The sequence below is a fragment of the Oncorhynchus mykiss genome, chromosome 10 (genome assembly GCF_057628025.1).
Source record: "Oncorhynchus mykiss isolate SJ-2025 chromosome 10, ASM5762802v1, whole genome shotgun sequence".
Classification (NCBI taxonomy): Eukaryota; Metazoa; Chordata; class Actinopteri; order Salmoniformes; family Salmonidae; genus Oncorhynchus; species Oncorhynchus mykiss.
In genome coordinates this window covers 48,536,590-48,562,871 of record NC_143031.1, presented here as the reverse complement: position 1 = coordinate 48,562,871, position 26,282 = coordinate 48,536,590, and the positions used below count along the sequence as shown (strand labels likewise).

Genomic DNA, 26,282 nt, shown 5'->3' with positions numbered 1-26,282 from the left:
GATTTCTGTGTAGCTATTGCCGTGAGGCAGTAGACTTGTTTTGTGTGTGTGTGTGTGTGTGTGTGTGTGTGAATGTCTCATGAACAAAGTAACAAAATACAATAAGAGTTGTGGAATGTTAGAAAGGGCAGCAGACACTGGGGAAGTAGTGGGAAGTGTTTCTGGCAGTGTTGAGGTTTCAGCCTGTGTGGGAGAAAGAGATATCAGTATACTCTCCCGGTAGCAGGCTGGCTGTACTGAAGGCAGGTTCACTTGGGTCAAGGCCTCCCAACACCTCCAGCTTCCTGACGAGCTCACGTGCAGCCTCTTAATAATGTGCCCTAATGCGCTGTCACGCCAATAGCCATCGTCTTTCACAGACAAAATGCTGCTGCCCCCATCCTCTAACTGTAACAGATTGTCCATCTCCCAAGTAATGTTTTAAAAAAATGTAAAAAATCTTAAATAGCCTGGCAAGCCGGACGTCCGCGTCACAATGCCCCTCCATTGTGTGTAGATGGGAAGCGTGTTGGGTGAGACTGCACGTGAGATTTGTGGTTGTATCCCCGCCCTCAAGATGTGGTGTGCCCACAAGGTTAGTAAAGAAACGAGAGGGGAACGAAGTGTAAAGCGGGATTTCCTTTTCTTCCCGCACACGGCCCTCCGACCCAGTCGAGAGGGTGACAATTCTGACGCCTGCAGGTGCCTAATTGTCAGTTATTTTGTCGTGCTCTGTCCACGTAAAATGGAAGTGGAGAATTCATGACTGTTCTAACTCAGACGGGAACTACAGTGCATTCGGAAAGTATTCAGACTAGAGGTCGACTGATTTATGATTTTTCAACGTCGATACCTATTATTGGAGGACCAAAAAAGCCGATACCGATTAATCGGCCGATTTAAAAAAATAATATATATATGTATATATAAAATGTATTTGTAATAATGACAATTACAACAATACTGAATTAACACTTATTTTAACTTAATATAATACGTAAATAAAATCTATTTAGCCTCAAGTAGATAATGAAACATGTTCAATTTGGTTTAAATAATGCAAAAACAAAGTGTTGGAGAAGAACGTAAAAGTGCAATATGTGCCATGTAAGAAAGCTAAAGTTTCAGTTCCTTGCTCAGAACATGAGAACATATGAAAGCTGGTGGTTCCTTTTAACACCATGTTTCAATATTCCCCTGGTAAGAAGTTTTAGGTTGTAGTTGTTATAGGACTATTTCCCTCTATACCATTTGTATTTCATTAACCTTTGACTATTGGATGTTCTTATAGGCACTTTAGTATTGCCAGTATAACAGTATAGCCTCCGTCCCTCTCCTCGCTCCTCCCTGGGCTCGAACCAGCAACACAACGACAACAGCCACCACATCGAAGCACCGTTACCCATGCAGAGCAAGGGAAACAACCACCCCAAGGCTCAGAGCGAGTGAAGTTTGAAACGCTATTAGCGCGCGCTAACTAGCCAGCCATTTCACTTCGGTCACACCAGCCTCATCTCGGGAGTTGATAGGTTTGAAGTCATAAACAGCGCAATGCTATCAACCAAGAGCTGCTGGCAAAACGCACAAAAGTGCTGTTTGAATTAATGTTTACACGCCTGCTTCTGCCTACTACCGCTCAGTCAGATACTTAGATACTTGTATGCTTGAATGCTCAGTCAGATTATATGCAACACAGGACACACTAGATAATATCTAGTAATATCATCAACCATGTGTAGTTAACTAGTGATTATGATTGATTGTTTTTTATAAGATAAGTTTAATGCTAGCTAGCAACTTACCTTGGCTTACTGCATTTGCGTAACAGGCAGTCTCCTTGTGGAGTGCAACGAGAGAGAGGCAGGTCGTTATTGCGTTCGACTAGTTAACTGTAAGGTTGCAAGTTTGAATCCCCCGAGCTGACAAGGTGAAAATCTGTCTTTCTGCCCCTGAACAAGGCAGTTAACCCACTGTTTCTAGGCCGTCATTGAAATAAGAATGTGTTCTTAACTGACTTGCCTAGTTAAATAAAGATTAAATAACGGTGTAAACATAGTTGTTGTTTTTTTTTTATCCGCAAATCGGCGCCAAAAATTATTGAAATCTGCCCTAATTAATCGGCCATTCCGATTAATCGGTCGACCTCTAATTCAGACCGATTTACTTTTTCCACATTTAGTTAAGTTACAGCTTTATTCTAAAATGTATATTTTTTAACATTCTCATCAATCTACACACAATACCCCATAATGATAAAGCAAAAGCAGGTTTTTAGATTATTTTGCAAATGTATAAAATAAAATCTCCTAGAAGGCCAGCATTCTGGAGTCGCCTCTTCACTGTTGAAGTTGAGACTTAGCAGGTACTACTTAATGAAGCTACAAGTTGAGGACTTGTGAGGCGTCTGTTTCTCAAACTAGACACTCTAATGTACTTATGCTCTTGCTCAGTTGTGCACAGAGGCCTCCCACTCCTCTTTCTATTCTGAGAGTCAGTTTGCACTGTTCTGTGAAGGGAGTAATACACAGCGTTGTATGAGATCTTCAGTTTCTTGGCAATTTCTCACATGGAATGGCCTTTATTTCTCAGAACAAGAATAGACTGACGAGTTTCAGAAGAAAGTTATTTGTTTCTGGCCATTTTGAGCCTGTAAACAAACCCGGAAATGCTGATGCTCCAGATACTCAACTAGTCTAAAGAAGGCTAGTTTTATTGCTTTTTCAATCAGCATAACAGTTTTCGGCTGTGCTAACAAAATTACAAAAGGCTTTTATAATGATCAATTAGCCTTTTAAAAATTATAAACTTGGATTTGCTGACACAATGTGCCATTGGAACACAGGAGTGATGGTTGCTGATAATGGGCCTCTGTACTCCTATGTAGACATTCAATAAAAAAATCGGTCGTTTCGAGCTAAAATAGTAATTTACAACATTAACAATGTCTACACTGTGTTTCTGATCAATTTGATATTTTAATGGACTAAAAATGAGCTTTTTTTTCAAAAACATGAAGATTTCTAAGTGACCCCAGACTTTTGAATGGTAGTGTATATCCAATGCCAAAAACATCTACGTTTAAATGGTATTAATATTAATTTCCATATATTTCCATTATTTCCCATATATTCCCGTTAATTCCCATATATTCCCGTTAATTCCCACGGAAGTTTGCAACCCTGAATATTCCCCAAAATGTGCAACCCTTGTCGAGGCACGGATCTAGGGAAGGGTACCAAAAAATGTCTTAAATGGCCAAACTGAGCAAGACTCTTTGGTCTGATTGAACTCTTTGGCCTGAATGCCAAGCGTCATGTCTGGAGGAAACCTGGCACAATCCCTACGGTGCAGCATGGTGGTGGCAGCATCATGCTGTGGGGATGTTTTTCAGCTGCAGGGGTTTGGAGACTAGTCAGGATTGAGGGAAAGATGAACGTCGCAAAGTACAGAGAGATCCTTGATGAAAACCTGCTCCAGAGCGCTCTGGACTTCAGACTGGGGCGAAGGTTTACCTTCTAACAGGACAACGACCCGAAGCATACAGCCAAGACAATGCAGGAGTGGCTTCGGGACAAGTCTCTGAATGTCCTTGAGTGGCCCAGCCAGAGCCCGGTCGAACATCTCTGGAGAGACCTGAAAATAGCTGTGCAGCGACGCTCCCCATCCAACCTGACAGACCTTGAGAGGATCTGCAGAGAATAACGGGAGAAACTCCAAATACAGGTGTGCCAAGCTTGTAGAATCATACTCAAGAAGACTTGAGGCTGTAATCGCTGCCAAAGGTACTTCAACAAAGTACTGAGTCTGAATACTTTTGTAAATGTGATATTTCAGTCATTTATTTTCAACAAATGAACAAAAATGTCTCTAAACCTTTGTCATTATGGGTTATTGTGTGTAGATAGGGGGGGGGGGGGGGATTTAATCAATTTTAGAATAAGGCTGTAAAGTAACAAAATGTGGAAAAAGTCAAGGGGTCTGAATACTTTCCGAATGCACTGTATTTCAGGAGGTATAGCAGCGTCTTTTCAGCTTAGTAGACATTATCCATGTTTGTCACTGTCACATTTGCATTAAATATAATCTTACAGGAACACTGTACAGTGGGGCAAAAAAAGTATTTAGTCAGCTACCAATCGTGCAAGTTCTCCCACTTAAAAAGCCGCGGCTTTTGTGGCGCGATGGGTAACGATGCTTCGAGGGTGACTGTTGATGTGTGCAGAAGGTCCCTAGTTCGCGCCCGGGTATGGGCGAGGGGACGGTCTAAATTTGTACTGTTACACTTGCACAATTGATGGCTGACTAAATACTTTTTTGCCCCACTGTATATATACGGAGGTAAATAATGATTCTGCATTTGCAATGGTTACTTGAAGGGACTGCATCCCATAATAATAGGCCACACCAACGACCAACCACTAAAATGACCAAAGGGGTAGAATAGAAGAACTTGAAGCCCCCGCCCTTGTCCTCTCCATGACCCTGTGACCAGTCTGGATACCGCGGTGATGAGGACCTTGTATCAACAGATGACCCTGCACACCCCGAAGCTCCAAGACTGGGCTTGGATGGACTATCATACTATCATCCCTATCATACTGTATTTGCTTGGCCAGCATGGCTGCCAGTAATGGAGCCACAGATGGAAGGACAGACATCTCAACATGCCTTCTTGTAGATTATTGATGCCCTGGCACTAATATTAGTTTCCTCCATCTGTTTCATCTAGATGGAGTTTTTAGATGGACAATGACAAGAATTCTTCCGATTTCTCCTGTCCAATTTGACCCTATACCGGTCTCGTGTTCTAGAACATCAGAGACAGTCGCTAGCCTGGCTTGTATTGTTTTATCCAATGCATCCTGCCACTCTGTTACTTTCCTGCTTGCAGGCCAGCCTCATCTGAAATGTCAATGTGGGGTTGACAGTACATGTACAATATGGCTATGTTTGTTATAGAGCACGGTGCTGCCAGACCTACATGAAGAAATACTATAGTTTACTGTAGTATAAATACTCTAGTATTAGTGTTTATGCGGACATTACTGTAGTATTTTTTTTCTAGGTGTTTTGTTGCGGATATGACTAGTATACTGTAATATTCACTATACACTGAGTGGACAAAATATTAGGAACAACTGCTCTTTCCATGACTTAAACTGACCAGGTGAAAGCTATGATCTCTTATTGATGTCACTTGTTAAATCCACTTCAATCAGTGTAGATGAAGGGGAGGAGACAGGTTAAAGAAGGATTTTTAAGCCTTGAGACAATCGAGACATGGATTGTGTATTTGTGTTATTCAGAGGGTGAATGGGCAAGACAAAAGATTTAAGTGCCTTTGAATGGGGTATGGCAGTAGATGCCAGGTGCACTGGTTTGAGTGTGTCAAGAACTGCAACGCTGCTTGCTGGGTTTTTCACACTCAACAGTTTCCCGTGTGTATCAAGAATGGTCCACCACCCAAAGGACATCCAGTCAACTTGACACAACTGTGGGAAGCATTGGAGTCAACATGTGCCAGCATCCCTGTGGAATGCTTTCGACTCCTTGTGGAGTCCATGCCCCGACAAATTGAAGCTGCCCTGAGGGCAAAAGTGGGTACAACTCAATATTAGGAGGGTGTTCCTAATGTTTTGTACACTCTGTACATAATTTTTGTTTTTTTGCATATATTACTGTAGTATAATATAGTATTTACAGTTTACTATAGTATAAATAATGTAGTTAAAAAAGCAAATATAGTATTTACTCTAGTGTTTTGTTTTATTATCTTAGTCATCGAAGTGGGGTCTTTGTTTTTTCCTAAATTCATTACATGTTCTCTGTTCAATCAAAAGCAATAGTCAAATTCAATATTAAGTTTCAAATCAATCAACAGTCAAAACTAAACATCAAATCAATTCTAACACATTAAACCGCCTAACAAACACTCTAACACATTAAACCATCCACATCACCAACAAACTAACATGAACCAAGCACACCAAGACAGTCGTGATGAGGGCATGAGACTGAAAAGAGGAGACTGAAAAATATTTGACATGGGTCCTCAGATCCTCAAAAGGTTCTACAGCTGCACCATCGAGAGCATCCTGACTGGTTGCATCACTGCCTGGTATGGCAACTGCTCGGCCTCCAACGTCAAGGCACAGAGGGTAGTGCGACCGGCCCAGTACATCACTGGGGCCAAGCTTGCTGCCATCCAGGACCTCAATACCAGGCGGTTTCAGAGGAAGGCCGTAAAAATTGTCGAAGACTCCAGCCACCCTACTCTCTGTTGTTATCATCTATGCATTGTCACTTTAATAACTCTACCTACATGTACATATTACCTCAACTAACCGGTGCCCCCGCACATTGACTCTGTACCGGTACCCCCCTGTATATAGTCTCGCTATTGTTATTTTACTGCTGCTCTTTAATTACTTGCAACTTTTATTTTTTTATTCTTATCTGTATTTTTTTTTTAAATGCATTGTTGGTTAGGAGCTCGTAAGTAAGCATTTCACTGTAAGGTCTGTATTCGGCTCATGACTAATACAATTTGATTTGATTTGAAATCATCAACACAACAAAGGTTACTGTCATCCCAGAAGGAAAAAGCAACGAATCACCATCAAAGCAACAAAAAAAACTTCAAAGCAAAATAAGGAAATCAGTAAGATCACTGTTCGTATTTCTGTGTTTCTCTTCAAAGTCTGTTGAGGAATGAATCTTGTATGAGTTTGGTCTGGTGGAGTGGTTAACGGTGTGTCTGTTTCCTTGTGTAGGGGATGGGTTCTGGGCTGGCAGTGGTTGGATGGAGGTGGCAGTTGTAGTGTCTGCTCCTGTGTCCAGGGTTGTTGCTGGGACTGGAACTGGGGATTGGGGCAGGGAACTGGGAAACAGGAACCGGGATTGATGCTGGGACGGGATCTGGGTCTGTAGAGGGGAGGAAGGACAACCTGAGGAGCAAGCAGGCACACAAGGGCACAAGACCATAAGGTCTGGGCTGGCACTTCCCTTAGGTCCTCTCTCCTTAAGGAAAACCACTGGACATATACTAAAAGAGCACATTTCCCATAAGCTGTAGTAAGTAAGTAAAGAGAATTGGGGCTTGTAGGGATAGCTCAGGGCTTCCACCCCTCTTCTCAGTGTGTCCGTCCAGTCAAGGGTGAGGTTTGGCAAGGGACACAGGGGCTTGATTTGAATTAAGACAAACTTCATTGTATAATTAAACGTAAAGAAGAAAAATATACAGTGGGGCAAAAAAAGTATTTAGTCAGCCACCAATTGTGCAAGTTCTCCCACTTAAAAATATTAGAGAGGCCTGTAATTTTCATCATAGGTACACTTCAACTATGACAGACAAAATGAGAAATAAAATCCAGAAAATCACATTGTAGGATTTTAATGAATTTATTTGCAAATTATGGTGGAAAATAAGTGTTTGGTCACCTACAAACAAGCAAGATTTCTGGCTCTCACAGACCTGTAACTTCTTCTTTAAGAGGCTCCTCTGTCCTCCACTCGTTACCTGTATTAATGGCACCTGTTTGAACTTGTTATCAGTATAAAAGAAACCTGTCCACAACCTCAAACAGTCACACTCCAAACTCCACTATGGCCAAGACCAAAGAGCTGTCAAAGGACACCAGAAACAAAATTGTAAAAATATTTTTAAGTGGGAGAACTTGCACAATTGGTGGCTGACTAAATACTTTTTTGCCCCACTAGATTAAAAAAAAATATATATATTAAATAGGGAGGGGTTGGGTAGGGGATACAGACCCGATTTCGGGTAAGGGTTTAGTTTTAGGGTGTAGGGTTGGGAATAGGAAGTGGTTTGGGATTTAATGTATTTAATAGAAGAAGAAGAAAAAACATTGTTGGGGGGAACTTGCTCTTCAGGTTGCTGGGAGGACCTGGTGCTTTGATTGTGAGGAGTTGGTTGAGGGGATTATACACAGGTCTTCCCCAGAGCAGCAACACACTGGGCACATGGCGGTTTGGATCGCAGGTAAGTAGTTTGGGATGTATCGGTATTCCTGTTTAAGATGTTTTGGGGTGTTGTTTTTATAATAGGTCACTGCAAGTAAGTATACATGTTTTAAATGGCTGGGAACACAATATATGGTCTATAGGTTTCTCACTCATGGATGGAACATATTGGGATATGGGTATATGCAAATTAAAAATCTGGCATATCCAGTAAGTACTACTTTCTTTTATATATATATACCTTTATTTAACTAGGAAAGTCAGTTAAGAACAAATTCTTATTTTGTGGGTTAACTGCCTGTTCAGGGGCAGAACGACAGATTTGTACCTTCTCAGCGATTTGAACTTGCAACCTTTCGGTTACTAGTCCAACGCTCTAACCACTAGACTACCCTGCCGACCCACTACCTACTGTACACATGATTGAGGTGTGTAATATACAGTAGTATTCTACAGTATACTACAACATTAGTATAGTAGGTCAGGGCTCCAGACTAACCTGCTGAAAGGTTTTGATGGCACCAGCCAATAAATCCGACTCAAAGTTTTGCCAAGGCATCACACAATAGGAAAAAAATGATCTCATAAAATCTTACACCTAGCAAATCAGCAGGAATGCATAATTCAACATTTTTATGTGCAACCTAAACCAGATTGTCATGAATTTGGGATTGGCAAGTAGACTGTTGTTGCTATACCAAAATAGGACTCCAGAATTTCATTATTTCGCAGTTCCTCAGCGGGGTCAGTTCCTCTCTGCTTTCCTCATGTCAAAATAAAAGTCCCACACAAGTCCTTGCTTTTTTTTGTTACAGGTAAGCGGAGAGGAAGTAGGTCTACAACAGACCCATGTTTGGAAAGCCTGTTTAAATTACATTCTATTAGATGTTTTTTCTCAATTTCCCCCACGCATAAGGACCAACCCTTTAAGTAGCTAGCTTCTTGGTAGCTATTTATGAGGTTGTAAGATTGGGAACTTTTCTGGGCTAGCTAGCGCCAACTTCATAAAATTGCTAAGGGGCTAGTAGTATTACAATCAAGGCACAAGGCGAGACCTAGATGCAGACACAGGAGGCAGATGGTTGGAGTTTAAGATGTTTAATAATCCAATAGGGGAAGGCAAGAGAATGGTCGTGGACAGGCAAAAAGTCAAAACTAGATCAGAGTCCAGGAGGTACAGAGTGGCAGACGGGCTCGTGGTCAAGGCAGGCAGAATGGTCAGGCAGGCGGGTACAGAGTCCAGAAACAGGCACGGGTCAAAACCAGGACGACTAGAAAAAGGAGAATGCAAAAAGCAGGAGATCGGGAAAACCGCTGGTTGACTTGGAAACATACAAGACGAACTGGCACAGAGAGACAGGAAACACAGGGATAAATACACTGGGGAAAATAAGCAACACCTGAAGGGGGTGGAGACAATCACAAGGACAGGTGAAACAGATCAGGGCGTGACAAACAAAGTTAAATAAAAAAAACTGAGGGGCCCCTATGGGCCAATGAAGGGGCCCCCAAGGTCCAATGAAGCCATTTTTATCTGAATATAAAATCATTTCTGGGTAACAATTAAGTACCTTACTGTGATTGTTTTAAATTAAATTGGTAAATAAGAAACAAAAAATAGCTCCTTAGCAAAGAGCAGTTTCACAAGCTAGAATTTTGCTTAGGACTGTCTGGGAGTGGTCTGAGTGGGGAGGGGAAAACAAAAAAATGAGTTATTTTTGGAACAGAAGTTTAGAACTCTTTCTTATTGGTCTATTAACTAATAATGTCAACCAGGCAGGCCAAACTCTGTCCCACCAAAACAGGAAAACATTTCAGGCAGTCTTTTCAAACAGCTCTTACACTGAAATGGCAATGTCATAATTTTCACAATTCTAGAGTATTGTTCCAGCCTCGTCGCGTGGAAATATATATAAAACACGGGAGAATCACATTTTTGACTGCACTCGGCCTTTACAAGTCTACAGATCCCTGATATTTACTCCTCATTCCTCTTGCCTTAGCCCCCACCTCCTACATCAACTGATCTGCTGTATTATTCCGGGATAAGTGATTACTTTTTGAGACGATGTTGAGGATTTACAATTCATTACCACTGTGGACGAGCAAAGCAGAGAGGGGATCAAGAAGCTGCACTGATGTGACACCTGGTCTAATAGACTGCTGAGACTGATGAGATTAAGGGTGTATCTCCCTCAAAGGATTACATCCTGACCCCTGGAAGCTTGTGAGCGTTATGGCTCAGAGAAGTTCTTTCTCTCGGATAACAATCTGAAAAGCTTTTGAGCAGCCTCATTGCACATTCTCAGGTTCTCGAAATAAATGTTCGTTTTTTTTTGTACTCTTTCGATGACCAACATACTCAAAGCTAGAGGTACAATAGTATTGTTTACACTGAAATGCAGTTCTACTTGACAGCCAGAAGAGAAAGTCAGACTATTTCAAGTGTATTGTCTTGCTTTCTGTTTTGATGGGGGACGCGCTGGCATCAGGATTCACATGATCAATAGATAAGCAGTGTGTCTCTGTATGGGGAAAGTGAGATGCCTCATGAGATGGGATAGTATCATGGCACTTCAGACAGAAGATGCCTCTTTCTTCAACCACAGGAAGAAAAGCTCCATTCAAATAAAAGCCTTGGGCCAAAGATCTTCTTGCATGCAGCTATTTTTATATTTACAGGAACATAGGTGTAACATTATCTGACTGTGAAAAGTATGATATATCCAAGTGTGCAGTTTGTGACTAATTAGGGAATTAGCCACTCAACAGAACACCTTGTATTCTGTCATGACTCACGGCTCGTGGTAAAAATACACTCTCTGTGCATTAGTGCAATAGCATGCTTTCTTCATGGAATAGAAACAATTTTGGGTGTTCGTCTAATCACATTAGTCTATTAACCGTAGCCTACCCTTGTTGGTTAATACAACTACACTGAACAAAAATATAAACGCAACATGTAAAGTGCTTGCCCCATGTTTCATGAGCTGAAATACAATGTGTTTACATCCCTGTTAGTGAGCATTTCTCCTTCTCAAAGATTATCCATCCACCTGACAGGGGTAGCATATCAGGAAGCTGATTAAACAGCATGATCATTACACAGGTGCACCTTGTGCTGGAGACAATAAAAGTGCACACAACACAATGCCACAGATGTCTCAAGTTTCGAGGGAGCATGCAATTAGCATGTTGACTGCAGGAATGTCCACCAGAGCTGTTGCCAGAGAATTTAATGTTAATGTCTCTACCATAAGCTGCCTCCAACGTTGTTTTAGAGAATTTGGCAGCACATTCAACCGGTCTCACAACCACAGACCACCTGTAACCACGCCAGCCCAGGACCTCCACATCTGGCTTCTTCACCTGCAGGATCGGCTGAGACCAGCCACCCGGACAGCTGATGAAACTGTGGGTTCGCACAACCGAATAATTTCTACACAAACTGTAAGAAACCATCTCAGGGAAGCACATCTGCGTGCTCGTCATCCTCACCAGGCTCTTGACCTGACTTCAGTTCGGCGTTGCAAATGCTCACCTTCGATGGCCACTGGGACCCTGGTGAAGTGTGCTCTTCACGGATGAATCCTGGTTTCAACTGTACCGGGCAGACGGCATACAGAATGAGCGGTTTGCTGATGTCAACGTTGTGAACAGCGTGCCCCATGGTGGTGGTGGGGTTATGGTATGGGAATGCATAATCTACGGACACAATTGCATTTTATGGAAGGCAATTTGAATGCACAAAGAGACCGTGACGAGATCCTGAGGTCCATTGTCGTGCCGTTCATCCACATCCGTCACCTCGTGTTTCAGTATGATCATGCACGGCCCCATTTCTGAAGGAACTGTACACAATTCCTGGAAGCTGAAAATGTCTCAGTTCTTCCAATGCCTTCATACTCACCAGACATGTCACCCATTGAGCATGTTTGGTTTGCTCTGGATCGTCATGTGCGACAGCGTGTTCCGGTTCCCACCAATATCCAGCAACTTCGCACTGCTATTGAAGAGAAGTGGGACAACATACCACAGGCCACAATCTTTACGAAGGAGATGTGTCGCCCTGCATGAGGCAAATGGTGGTCACACCAGATACTGACTGTTTTTTTGATCCACGCCCCTACCTTTATTTGAAGGTATCTGTGACCAGCAGATGCACATCTGTATTCCCAGTCATGTGAAATCCATAGATTAGGACCTAATGAATTCATTTAAATTGACTGATTTCCTTATATGAACTGTAACTCAGTAACATCTTTGAAAGTGTTGCATGTTGTGTTTATATTGTGGTTCAGTGTATTTTAGAGTAATGCCCTGTTCTTTGCGTAGCATGGTATTCAATTAAAACGAAGACAGCTGCCAATGAGATAAATAAAGAGTTGGCGATAGATAGCCTCGTACTCTTTTGGAAGTGTATAGCTACAGATGTGTGATTTTAATTTGAGCCAGTTTGCTACAACAGTCAAATAAACCTAAAGCAACAAGAAATGTTTATTATGAGTATTATAATCAGGCCGAATGGATATTTGTTGTACTGGTTACATTTTTCGTTAGGGCAAAACAAGTCTGACATTTTAAATTGAATATTACAATATTTCGAAGCCTTTTTAAACCTGGAATATACCTATCATTTTGCATTTCCTTCTGTGCTGGAACATTCTCAGCAACAAAAGAGTGATCAAATTAAGAGCCTACATCTGTAGAGCTGCAAGCGAGAGCAGGAGAAACTGAAATCTGCAGGCGACTGATATTTATTGCCCATGTTTGCAATGACAAGGTGTGAGTGGGAGATCCAGAACAACTCTCCCCCGGCACCTTGAAATTACTCGTCCAGCGCCACCAACTCAGCAAGTGCTACCATGGTGGTTGAGAGCGGCAACTTAAATTTTAGCACCGATGACAGCTCCGGGACGAACCTCAGCCCGAAAGACAGTGTCCGCGACACTCTCACGTCCAGACAGTCCGACCTCGGCAGGACAGGGCACACAGTGGTAGCCGTGTTTCTCGGTGTCATTTTCCTGTTAGGATTCCTCAGCAATTTATTCGTCCTTCTCGTCTTTGCGCGGTTTCAGGTGCTGAGGACGCCCATCAATCTCATCCTGCTCAACATCAGTGTGAGCGACATGCTGGTGTGTATCTTCGGAACTCCCTTTAGTTTTGCCGCGAGCCTCTATGGCAGATGGCTCATTGGAGCCCACGGGTGCAAATGGTACGGTTTCGCCAACTCGCTTTTTGGTGAGTTGACTTGATGATCTATAAGCTTCCTATCCTATCCTATTCATACTGGTAACGTTTCAGAGAGACTGGAATCCGAGGGAGAAAAGTACGTCATCGCATGTTTCAACAGGTCCCCTCACGCCATGCTCTCTGCCCTGTGTGAGAGGTGCTACATGTAGTCTTGAATGTGATGGATGATGAATTAACATAACAGTAAATAAGCTACGAACAGTTTTGATCTTCGAGACACGCTACAGCCTAGTCTGACTGGTAAAGAGACATACTGTATTTTGAGTCAAATGTTCCCGAGTCAAACCAGTCTTTCTTGATACATGTTTGTATTATTTTGTTATGTAGGCCTAAATTTACTCTGTATTTTGTCCATAGCTCAACAATATACAAACTGTCACCTTGGTTAAGGCGTCTACTAACCATTAGAATCATACCTAGATCATATTTAGCTGACTGGATTTTTTGCCACAGCGGAAATGATCAACATTGTGCTCTTGTGCATGCTCTGCATGCCTTTCATACACCAAGTGGAGTAACCTGGGCTTGCTTAGGACTTAAAATGCTGACATCTGGAGACAAGAGTGTAATTTATATTACAGGTTTTAGAGTGCAAGGGTATGAGTTAAGGATTGCAATGTGAAAACATTTACTTCCTCTATGCTCAAGCATGTGAATGTGTGTGCCACATGCATTGCAATGGCCGATTGGTAATGTACTCCATGTAGACATTCTGGACAGTGTATTGCATAACCTTGGCGTTTGATGAAGTCCACAGCAAGAATGTATCGTTATGCTCACCACAGCTACAACTCTACCTCCATCCATTTCTCTGTGCAGGCATCGTTTCTCTAGTATCCCTGGCAATCCTCTCCTACGAGCGCTACTCCACCATATTGTGTTACACAAAGGCTGACCCGTCTGACTACAAGAAGGCCTGGCTGGCTATCGCGGGCGCCTGGCTCTACTCCTTGGTGTGGACGGTGCCACCTTTCTTTGGCTGGAGCAGCTACGGTCCAGAGGGGCCAGGCACCACGTGCTCAGTGCAGTGGCACCAGCGCTCTTCTGGGAACATCTCCTATGTCACCTGCCTCTTCATCTTCTGCCTCCTGCTTCCCCTGCTGCTCATGATGTTCTGCTATGGGAAGATCCTCTTTGCCATCCGTGGGGTGAGTCAGTGTCGTTGGTTCACGCTGTACGGATTATATTGATCACGGTGAGAATTTGGATGATGGTGGTGGGCATGCTTGCAAAGATTTATTTTACCTTTATTTAACTAGGCAAGTCAGTTAAGAAGAAATTCTGATTTTCAATGACGGCCTAGGAACAGTGGGCTAACTGCCTGTTCAGGGGCAGAACGACAGATATGTACCTTGCCAGCTCGGGGATTTGAACTTGCAACCTTTCGGTTACTAGTCCAACGCTACCCTAGGCTAGGCTAGGCTACCCTGCCGCCCCATGACAATGGACACAATGATAATCGTGTCAAGGTTGATTATGTCTCTTCGACTGCTTGTCCCGCACACAACGTCGTTGATGTGCTGAAGGAGTCTTCAAATAGCTTTGCCCTGAGTAAACATCTTCACCTCTCTCTGATGGCAGCATCTGTCTCTCAAAAAGCATATTTCATCTCCCTCTCCAGAGAGCCATCAATCTGCCACGGCCCTGTCCCAGACCGCTCCCCAAAGACTCCTCAGAGCGCTTCAGCTTGCTGCCTGACGTGTAAAAAACGGATTAAGATCGAGGCAGCGCAAATACATTTTTTTTAAACGGTCCTTGAATTGCAAGACTTACACTCTCTTTCCTATCATGTCTCTGATGTGTCACTGAAGGGAATTTTTGCACACCTCCTAATGTGTTTTGTTAATAAATAAATAAATAAACTAGACTATGTAGCCTTTATGGCTGTGTGATCTTTATGGATGTGTGATCTTTATGGATGTGTGGTCTTTAGGGCTGTGTGATCTTTAGGGCGGTGTGATCTTTAGGAACGTGTGATCTTTATTGCTGCGTGATCTTTAGGGTGGTGTTATCTGTATGACTGTGATCTTTATGGCAGTGTGATCTTTAGGAGTGTGCGATCTTTAGGACAGTGTGATCTTTAGGACGGTGTGATCTTTAGGACGGTGTGATCTTTATGACGGTGTGATCTTTATGACGGTGTGATCTTTATGGCTGTGTGATTTAGGGCTGTGATCTTTAGGACTGTGTGATCTTTAGGACTGTGTGATCTTTAGGACTGTGTGATCTTTCGGACTGTGTGATCTTCAGGACTGTGTGATCACAGCAGAATGAATAGATTCCACATGTTATGGTGAAATGTTAAAGACAGAGAAAATAATTGAAAAAGCAGGAAGTGGAAATGTCTCAATGTTTATATAGCAGACCTTAGTTAAATATATTAGCAAGAAATCCTTGAACCACAGGTTCAGTCCACTGAAACAATTTATCATGTTGGGACAGCTGTGAAATTCTAGTGGCCAACATCATTAAGGCTCATTTCTGCCAGCTTGCAGTCCTCACTCTGAAAGCGAGGCTGGCTTACTAGTCCACCTTTCCACTAGTGCAATAGTGAGACATTTGGGACATAAACAAATGAAAACATAAAGGATGCTTGACTCTCACACATTTTTTTTGTGAAAGAATATATAGAAGATGAGTAACAGCGGTTGTGGCAATGGCACCGTCTGTCTTTCCTCCAGGGGGGGGGGGGGGGAATATGCTTAGAGGGGTCAGGTTTACAACAGGCTGTCAGCCTTAACTCAAATGTGGCTCATCCACAACACAGTGCCCTTTGAGGTGGTGTTCTTCGCCTTGTGGCGGAAGGTTGGAACGGGAGACGGGGAGAGCTGAGTTTGATTGAGATAGCTGCTGATGCAACCTGTCTGAAAGTCGTCCGTCTTGGTGGCCAGAGCTCGTATAGGTCTCATGAATGAATCATCCCGGGGATTATTTTTAATCCAGATTGAAGGTGTCTATCATTGGTCACTAATGACGACAACCTGTGGTACCGCTGGCTTCCTTGTTTTTATACCCATGTCACACAGAGGGACCAAGGACAAGACAACATCAGAAGTGTTTTGTAGAAGACTGACTGCCGTAGAGGACGTTCTGAAACCAAACGCTCGGAGGAGTACCTACCCATATTGCCTGTCCTATATCCTAACATAAACGTATAAGTCTTTGTTCACTCTCCTTTCATTCAGATCGATATTCCCTCTGGCCATTTAGGAACACGTTTTCTTGGCGTTGGGCCACAAATGCATGCCGCTTGGGTATGATTTTGAGCACCAGTTTTGCTACGCTTATACAATGTAGACCTACTGTGGTTTTATGCATTCGGCAGTCTTCAGTACAGCTTGACTTTCTCAGCAAATCCGTAGGACTCAATAATGACTGCGCTGTAGGTGGCTGACAAGTTGGAATGACAGCAGAAATTGACACGAGGTTGTTGATTTACCCCCCTCCCCCCCCCCCCCCCCCATTGTGTTTGAGTTCCTTTGTCAGGTGTCAAGGCTTGTTCCACTCCAGTGTGCCGTATATTTGTTGTGGTTCGATTATTAAGATGAGAGATTACTTTTCATTCATGTAAACAAGTTGAGATATCTTTTAGCCAGATTTCTCTGTCTCAGACACGTTTTCTTATTTGATGAAAAATGCGACAACATTTGGTTACTAGGTAGTCTACATCTGCGTTGCTAAATTGTAATTGACGGGGGGGTAATATTATTCCACATCCATCAACAAGAAGTTATCTCCACCCCACTATTCTCATCATTACCTATAGTTTACCCTACAGGGAGAACTATCTGTTAAATGCAGAATATTAAATGATTAATGGATTTCATGGGAATACTTGTGCAGGAAAACATTGGAGGTCATGACATCATCGTTTCTTAAGTGGGCAAACAGAATATGTATAGACTTCAAGGAGTAAATCAATGATCGTATAGTTTTACTGCACAACGGGGACTGATGCGCATCTCAGAATCGGTGTTGTTTTCTAGCATTTAACCATTAGATTTTCAGGACTCGAGACTATTCCATGGAGATTTGGCCACCACCCGTTAGCCATTATTAACCATGACCTCTAGCTTCTATGCTTGTTTTTTTTTTAGGTTAGAGCTCACACCCTATGACTGCCTGTGTAATGGTTATATGATTTCCCTGCGTAAACATGAAATAAGCGTGTTTTATGCGTTCATTCCCTGACATACTGAAATCACGAGGTAGCCTTCACAGTGCTGTCACTGTGACCTAAACCTGACCACTGAGAATGTTAATGACCCGATGGTAGTGAGGCTTTGGTACAGGGTTTTGTAAGTAACTTGAAAAAAAATGTGTTCTCTCCTCAGGTAGCCAAAATCAACCAGTCGTCTGCACAGCGGCGGGAGACCCATGTGTTGGTGATGGTTGTCTCCATGGTGTCCTGCTACCTGCTGTGCTGGATGCCCTACGGGGTGGTGGCTCTGCTGGCCACCTTCGGCCAGGTTGGCCTGGTCAGCCCCACCACAAGCATTGTCCCCTCCATCCTTGCCAAAAGTAGCACCTTTCTCAACCCTGTCATATATGGGCTTTTAAATAACCAGGTAACGGCTTATCAACGGGACACTGGCCATTTTTCTACTTCTTAGCGATCTGATATGGAAGTGGGGAAAAACCTTTAACGTCAGTACTCCGTTATTACACAGTGGACGCATTGATGATGTCATGTGTGCCAGTTCTACAGGTGCTTCCTGGCCTTCATGAGCTGTGGGTCAGAGGCAGCAGGCAGCCACACCCTCCACACCCTGCCGAGCAGCCGAGTGGTTGGCCCTAATGGCAACTCTCCAGCCCCAGAGGAGCCTGGTACACGCGAGCCTCTGGACGGCAGTGGGACCTCCTCGAAGACTCAGACACGTGGCCAGCAGAGAGAGAAACGTGACCTGGTCCTGGTTGTGCACTACACCCCTTGAGGAACAGAGGTATTTTGGGCCGTGGAGAAAAAGCCCACTCCCCTGCTCATAAGAGCCTAAACACATGGTGCCCCACACTGCAACATATGATATGATAGAGGAAGTTATCTATTCGGCTGCAAACTGGAGATACATTAAGTATCTCTCTTTTCGTTAGATGGTGTAATTTGTCACCTGGATGTGTAAATGCTCTGTCATTTATATCGCAGCAACCTTTTCCTTCACCCTGCGGTTGAGTGTGTGCTGTTCGGCCACAAGGTGGCAGCCTGCAGTAACATTGACCTTTGCTGGAGTCTGTAGAGATAAAAAACATTCATCCGTCTTAGTAAGATCTCCTGTATATAGTCTTTGTACCAAGTCGGTCGGTGAGTTGATGTGGCTGCAGAACTTGATGGCAGTGTTTCCAATGTAGATTATGAGATGGCAAGCCATTGTTCATCACGGGTTCTCTCTCTCACATGTAACTAGAACCCGGATGCCTTGTTGTGTACGCATGTTCAAACACAGTAACATTCAACGCTCCCACTATTCATGTTGAGAATCACCATTCTTTTACAAGATGGTTGTCACATTATAAGGGGCTCCTAACCTTTTCTTCATCTATGAACATTGTTACACTTTGACATTGAGTTATCATTGATGTGGTGACCTGTTTAATAAAGATGTTTTACAAAGATCATGTGTAAAGGAAGATTCAGTGTTATTTGGACCGTCACACTGCTGAAAGGCTGCCCGCTGCATCTCCTTTTCACCACTAGATGGCACTATGAGTCCCAATGGGCTTTTATCACTTCAATGAACCACACCTCAAAATGGAATGCCACGAGCAGAGTCATTGATTGGGCCAGTGCTCTGAGCCCAGCAGGTGGTCAGGGGTAGATGTGTACCTTACTAGCCTGGAGGCTTGGTCTGGCAATGAGAGGAGAGACAGTTGAAAAGTAATGAAGGGAAGTAGACACAAATGCATGCACGCACACACAGAGACGGGGAAAAATACTTTGGAATCAGAAAAGCGGAGCGACATTTTGGAATGAATGATGAGGACCTATAATGTTTTACAAATAGTGAATTTTTCTCTTTCTCATCGGTCTTCAGATAACCAACTAATAGTTGACTATAAACGGTTTTGTGAATGCTAGCTCTCTTTAACTTCCCTTCCCTCCTCGTCCGCCTCAACTGTAGATGGAATTTCATATTTATTCATCAGTTTCTCCTCTCCCAAGTTTTCCAAAGAGGTGGAAGATTCATTTTTGTTCAGTTGAGTGAGTATGAGAGATGAGCCAGTAGGAGGTCTTAGTCTGTGACTGGTTAGGCCCCTCACCTCCTCCTACCCCCCCTGGCTGTTTCCATGGTTGCAGGGTCAGGGGCCCCCCTCCTGCTGGGCCCTGATCCAAGACAGGCCAGCACCTCAGCAGGGGCGCAATTACTGCAGGCTCGAGTCTGTCACCACAACCTTCACCACCACCACCACCATGGCTGACTGCTCCTCTCCTATGACAGGAGTCTCCTCAGAACAGTGTCGTGGAGGGCAATGAGGATGATTATGGTGAAGAGGAAGCAAGAGAACAGGGAAGATGAAGATATGGGGGAATTTTAAAAATCCCCCCCAAAAATTGAAATCAAATATGTGGCAAGCATGACTACTCAATCGCTTGTGAAATTGGAAATTGCGGTGATGTTACTGAGTACACATTTTATACTTGTGAGGTTGTCCCGCAGAACCGAAAGGAAGTCTGTTGACATTGGCACAGCCAGGCTATTCTTTAGAAATCAACACGACTAGACCCCCTCAATGATGACACAGACACTTGCGTGACAAAGGGCCGTTGGAAAATGCTTATATGGCTTGATCCTCTTAGAACGTAGTACGAGCTAAGCCAGCAGATCTAGACGAATAGAGCTGAAGGGTAGGTTGAGGAGGTGAGTAACTGTTGTGTGCCCGTTCAAGGCCAACACGAAAATAAACACTTGGAATAGATAATACATGAAAGGTGCAGTGCATTGATTTAAATATGGGTTCTCTCTGCTCCCGTGCTCATCGTCAAAATTGCATTCATTCTAATAATCTGATAAAGGATATCTGGGTATTTCAACACAATTTCTTAATTTTCTAAGCAGACAATATCTAATAGGCTATACTGAGAGCAGATTAGTGTACGAATCTACACAATGTACAGCATCGTGATAAATAAACAGGGAAGGCAAAATTAAAGTAGTACCAATTTATTGGCCATTTTGGGATACACTGCACCGATGGAATCCTTTCCAACAAATCAACGAGCCATAAAATAAAGGACACCATTTTTTGTTTGTTTTTAAAGGTCAGATTTATGTAATTTATTATTATATTCTTCCTGATATTTATGAAACGTTTTCCTTGTTCTATGGTAGTTTACATTTAGCTTTCATTTAATTTTTGAATTCCAGCGGGGAAAACAACAGATGCCTACTTTAGTCTAAATCTGATGCTAGTTTTGACGAACTGAACAACATACTAGTCCTGTACCAGATGTATTTAAATTGCTTGTTTAAAACCTTTCCCTTGACGTTCAACTGAATACTTTCAGATTATTTTGTGTCTTGTGGGCAGTAATGGGTTGTTAACTTTAGCATAGTCCTCAAACACTGGATGTGGGAGTCATTTAGCAAAAGGTAGGTTACGACTCCAGAATCTAAAAAAATAAACGCCTAAACATCTATACAAATGGATCTTATCTTACCTAAGTTATTAGACTCAACATCGTATAAAATGCCCATAAACATATTTCTTACTAAAGTTGACCCAAGTTGCATGCCTCTTAGAAATATAATTTGTATTTGATTTATTTATATCCATAAATGTATACACCAACATTATAATACGTTCCAACAAAAATACAATGAAATAAATGATATTATAAACGGTATATTTTAAGATAGAGAAATAAAGCCATTCATTTGTATGCTGTTCTTTTCTAAAGGCGACATGGAATGTCGACCACAGTAGACCTATCGTTTTCTGTCTGAAAACGGATTCTGACAAAATAGCTCAAATAGGCTAGCGCTAGCCTATCAACAATGCAAATAGGCCTATACTGTTCTTCAACTCTATTTATTAATATATTTCCTCGGTCATCTGCTTTCCTTCTTTCTTTTTATACATTTGGTTTCTATAGGCCTATTTGACTTTTGCTTATTAATTTCGTATATTTTTCTTTCATGTATTCATTTATTTGTTTATTTATCAGTAGCCTATAGGCTTATACAGAGAGGCCTGTCTATTAATTTAAAGGCTTTGCGTGGCTCACATTTTCCTCTGTTATACAGTCAATGTGTAGGCCAAGGATAAGACTTTTCCTTGGCCTTTTCCTTGAAAATAGAAATTACTCCAAAATTACAACATTTCATGATGGCGCCTTTAAAGCGTAACACCAAGGCAATGCATAGGCCTATACCCTGTGTTTTCTATAACTTTGTTGAAAACTTGGCAAACGTAGTCCGATAGGCCTGTGTTCCTAATTCTATTGACGTTTTAGTGTTTACACTTGGACAGTTAACCCTTTCAAACGTACCATTCAACCAAATCGGTTGAGAGATCCTCTTTAAATATTGACTTATGACGCTTGACCAGCAGCATGGATGTTTCTGTCGAGTCTTTGATGGTTGAGGATGTAGGTCTACACGGAGCTGGTGGCGTGGACGACTCATATCCAGACGTTCCCGTTGGGGAGTTCTCGGAGGTTTGAGATTTGTGAACCTACGAAGTGAGAACATGTATTGTACATTTGATCATGTAAAACTGTATTTTTTTTTATTGATCCAATTGAGAAACAAAAAATGCCTATGTGGTCCTTCCGTTGTTTTTGTAATATTTTGTGTGTGTTTAAAAAAACATTGAAATAACAATGAAGAAACGTGATTTCTAGGTCATATAGGCCTACAGGTAACTGCCAAAATAATGGAAACACTTGAGTGACTGAGGGATAAAACGTCTATTGAAAGCAGTTTAGTTAATTAAGCAATTAACGTCCCATCATGCTTAAGATAAAGTATAAAAATGCTGGGCAGGCCATTACTTTAGATAGCCCTCATAGGATGGCAATGCTCCCATCCATAAGGCAGGAGCGGTCACAATGGTTTAATGAGCATGAAAACGATGTAAACCATATGCCACGGCTGTCTCAGTCGCCAGATCTTAACCCAATTGAACACTTATGGGAGATTCTGGAGCGGTGCCTGAGACAGCGTTTTCCACCACCATCAACTAAACACTAAATTATGAAATTTATCGTGGAAGAATGGTGTCGCAACCCCCAGACACTCTATGCCAAGGTTAATTGAAACTATTCTGTCTCTTGATGGCCTAACGCCCTTTTGACACTTTATGTTGGTGTTTCCTTTATTTTGGCAGTTACCTGTACGTTTGCATTCATTCTCCAGAAAAAAATGGCTTACCTTCGAGTGTTTCCTCAGAGAGCTGGGATGAGTGTAGGCCTTGTCGCACAGCTTGCAGATGTATGGCTTGTCTGAGGTATGAACGTGCATGTGTTTTTTTCTGTCGCTGCTATTTGCGAACCGCCTGTCGCAGCCTTCGAATTCGCATTTGAAGGGCTTCTCACCTGCCAAAGAAAATGTGTAGCCTATTTTTAACACAGACGTGGAGTTCAGAAATTGTAATGCGTTGTAGGTCAAAATTGCAGTTGGATAGGCCTATTGACTGGTAATTGGCCCAAGTTGGACCCATAGCATTGTAACTTCCACCAAGTTCAAATGAAACATTAAATATTGTGTGTTATAAGCCGGTTGGTTTTATAGCATGTATGGCTGGCTCATTACCCGTATGAATCCTTTTATGTATTTTCAAATTTTCCGACCTGGCAAACATTTTCCCACAGCCATGAAAGGGGCAATTGAATGGCTTTTCTCCAGTGTGTACACGAATGTGGTTGACTAATTTATACTTCGCTTTAAAAGATTTGCCTTCTCTCGGACAATCCTCCCAAAAGCAAGTATGCAGACTCTGGTCTGGACCGCCGACGTGATCCATGGAGACGTGCGTAACCAGCTCGGACATACAGCAAAACATCTTGCCGCAGGTTTTTTGGAGTTGATTCGTCTGATTCGCATCTATCCATTTACAAGTGACATCCTGCTTAGAGTGCTGTCGCATGTATCGAAAGAAAGCACCGTGACCAGTCTGTGTTGTCACTCTCATGCCCATGTCCACATTGTGATCAAAGTGGAGCTGGGTATCACTGAAATGCGGGTGCGGGCTCGAGACAGGTTGATGCGGATCTGCTCCCACGAATATGTCTCCCCGTGTACCCAAATGCGCCCTGCTATTCGCCATGTATCCATTTGGGAATGCGCTCTGTTCACCTATAGATGAAAAGAGAGTGTGCGCTCGGTTTTCAGAGATCCTTGGGGGAATTCGCACACTTCCTGTTGCGGTGCGGCTTAAAAATCCGTGTCGAGTATCTCTTGCTGCGGAATCGGCAATGTCTGGAGTGCGATAGGTAAACGTAATATTCCTGGAATCGATAGCTCTGTATCCATGTGAACCGATGTGCCCTCCGCAGTGGCTTCCTAGCGCAGCTGCGTATCCGGAGACTTGGGGAATTAACTGGGACTTCTGTGCGGGGGCAATGAAATTGAAGGCTGCGAAGTGAGAGGTCTCTCCATACGGGCTGATCCCTAACCGAACGTCGTTGTCCCCCGGTTCATGTTGTCTTGGTATTCCAACGCCCCCGACAACAAGCGCGGAGAATTGCGCACCATCGTCAACTAGCTTGGTCATTGAAGCACAGAAGATGGAAAAGAAATAAAGCAATACGGAAACCTTTTACAGCTTCATAACAGCCAAATGGTCTCCAACATGGCCATACTGCGCGAAAATCGTATGTATGCTTCCAATCTGTTAAATGTTGGCTAACCCACAACATTCATTGAAACCAAGCTTTTCAGAGGGTACAAAGTGAGAGGGGGCCAAACTCCTAACACTTTCGATTACGTAGGCTATAGTAGCCTAAATGTATTTGGTCGATTCAAGTCAATCACTCCACCAAAATACGACAACGGCAGCACCCATACAGTAACCAATGACATCCAAGATAACCTCTTGGCACGTGATTTTTCGCACAGTGAATTCATTGACAAGCTATTTCTTCATTGCAAATTGGTAGCCTGCATGTCCCATAAGCGTCTGTAGTGACATCAAACCCGGCCAGCTCTCCTATTTATTCTCTATCAAAAAGTGTACCTTTATTCCCATGTCTTCCATGACTCTGCTTTGCGTCATTGCTATACGCTTGACCCTAATTACCACCACTACCTGCAATGATGCTGCTGCTGCTTTAGATCGGCAATGTTTGGAATTTCAGTATTGGGTAATTCAACCAAACCCGCACTGAGGTATTTACACCGTAACCTCGCACGTGTTACCGGACAGATCTTTAAGCCCATGCCCACGAAAATGCCTCCAAATAAATATTACATTCGTGCCGGTTGCAAAATGATAACACTGAACCAAAATATAAACGCAACATGCAACTATTAAAACGATTTGACTGAGTTACAGTTCATATAAGGAAGCCAGTCAATTAAAATAAATAAATTAGGCTCTAATCTATGGCTTTCACATGACTTGGAATAAATATATGCATTTGTTGGTCACAGATACTTTTTTTTAAAGGTAAGGGCTTGATTCAGAAAACCAGTCAGTATCTGGTATGACCACCATTTGCCTCATGCAGAATGACACATCTCCTTCGCATAGAGTTGATCAGGCTGATTGTGGAACGTTGTCCCACTCCTCTTCAAAAGTCTGTGCGTAGTTGCTGGATATTGGCGGGACTTGGATCACACTTTCGTACACGTCAATCCAGAACATCCCAAACATGCTCAGCGGTTGACATGTCTGGCTTCCAGGAATTGTGTACAGATCCTTGCGACATGGGGCTGTGCATTATCATGCTGGAACATGAGCTGATGGCAGCGGATTAATAGCACGACAATGGGCCTCATGATCTCGTCACGCTATCTCTGTGCATTCAAATTGCCATCCATAAAATGCAATTGTGTTCATTGTCCGTAGCTTATGCCTGCCCATACCATAACCCCACCTCCACCATGGGACACTGTTCACAACATTGACAAGGGGCCATAGGCTACCTTGCGACATGGGGCTGTGCACTATCATGCTGAAACATGAGGTGATGGCGGGGGATGAATGGCACTACAAAAGGCCTCAAGATCTCGTCACAGTATCTCTGTGCATTCAAACTGCCATCCATAAAATGCAATTGTGTTCATTGTCCCTAGCTTATGCCTGCCCGTACCAACACCCCACCTCCACCATGGGGCACTCTGTCCACAACGTTGACATCAGCAAACCGCTCTCCCACACAACGCCATACAAGATCATTAAATGATTTTAAAAAAAAATACAAATTACAGGACATCATTCATTTTCAGTTCACATTGACAACACAAAACAAAATCAATTGAAAACAGACAAGATAACCACGTAGGAGTAAACATTGAGGTTTACCAAGAGGGTAGAATATTATTGTAAAATGTAGCATTTCACAACCTCAAATGTTTTGACTGCAGAGGAACACAAATAAGCATATCTGAAGAATAAAAAAGGTCCTTCAGTTCCTTTTACTCTGATGACCTTAGAGGAAAAAATTGAAGTTCCTGTATTTGAAGTCTTCAAATTGAGGAATTTAAAAACTGTATGTTTGAAAGAGAGTTGAAACGGGATTCATGCGTGAAGAGCACACTTCTCCAGCGTACCAGTGGCCATCGAAAGGTGAACATTTGCCCACTGAAGTCGGTTACGACGCCGAACAGCAGAAGACCCTGGTGAGGACGACGAGCACGGGCATGAGATTCCCTGAGATGGTTGCTGACAGTTTGTGTGGAGGTCCTGGGCTGGCGTGGTTACATGTGGTCTGCGGTTGTGAGGCCGGTTGGATGTAATGCCACAAATTCTCTAAAACGACATTGGAGGCTTCTTATAGTAGAACAATTAACATTCGATTCACTGACAGCAGCTCTGGTGGACATTCCTGCAGTCAGCATGCCAATTGTATGCTCCCTCAAAACTTGAGATATCTGTGGCATTGTGTTGTGTGACAAAACTGCACATTT

The 26,282-nt window shown here is 42.9% G+C and overlaps 2 protein-coding genes across 3 annotated transcripts; one reads left to right on the top strand and one right to left on the bottom strand.

Annotated features, from left to right (window-relative positions):
* The first annotated feature begins 12,421 nt into the window (after window positions 1–12,421).
* LOC110534147 (opsin-3) lies at window positions 12,422–18,825 on the top strand. 2 transcript variants are annotated; one of them, XM_021618852.3, is made up of 4 exons: window positions 12,429–13,203; window positions 14,035–14,363; window positions 17,550–17,783; window positions 17,916–18,825. In XM_021618852.3, exons 1-4 carry the CDS (start codon window positions 12,828–12,830, stop codon window positions 18,147–18,149), a joined length of 1,173 nt encoding a protein of 390 aa, XP_021474527.1. In that variant the 5' UTR covers window positions 12,429–12,827; the 3' UTR covers window positions 18,150–18,825. The 2 variants fall into 2 exon arrangements, with proteins under 2 accessions (XP_090043079.1, XP_021474527.1); XM_090186953.1 differs by lacking the exons at window positions 17,550–17,783; window positions 17,916–18,825 and adding an exon at window positions 14,837–15,067 and having other exon boundaries at window positions 12,422–13,203.
* Window positions 18,826–20,356: 1,531 nt separating this feature from the next.
* Window positions 20,357–24,372, bottom strand: LOC110534146 (zinc finger protein ZIC 3). Its single transcript, XM_021618851.3, has 3 exons — window positions 22,965–24,372; window positions 22,584–22,747; window positions 20,357–21,885 (listed from the first exon to the last, which is right to left on the bottom strand). The coding sequence occupies exons 1-3, from the start codon at window positions 23,923–23,925 to the stop codon at window positions 21,691–21,693; spliced, it is 1,320 nt and encodes a 439-aa protein (XP_021474526.3). The 5' UTR covers window positions 23,926–24,372; the 3' UTR covers window positions 20,357–21,690.
* Between the last annotated feature and the right edge of the window lie 1,910 nt (window positions 24,373–26,282).

Bases quoted from the DNA above. Each gene is read 5' to 3' on its own strand.
- LOC110534146 (XM_021618851.3), bottom strand. From the start codon at position 23,925: ATGACCAAGCTAGTTGACGATGGTGCGCAATTCTCCGCGCTTGTTGTC. The intron at 22,748-22,964 runs GTAATGAGCCAG...TTTCTTTGGCAG, and splicing joins ACATAAAAGGATTCATACGG to GTGAGAAGCCCTTCAAATGC. The intron at 21,886-22,583 runs GTAAGCCATTTT...CTCACTTCGTAG, and splicing joins CTCTGAGGAAACACTCGAAG to GTTCACAAATCTCAAACCTC.
- LOC110534147 (XM_021618852.3), top strand. From the start codon at position 12,828: ATGGTGGTTGAGAGCGGCAACTTAAATTTTAGCACCGATGACAGCTCC. The intron at 13,204-14,034 runs GTGAGTTGACTT...TTCTCTGTGCAG, and splicing joins TTTCGCCAACTCGCTTTTTG to GCATCGTTTCTCTAGTATCC. The intron at 14,364-17,549 runs GTGAGTCAGTGT...TTCTCTCCTCAG, and splicing joins TCCTCTTTGCCATCCGTGGG to GTAGCCAAAATCAACCAGTC.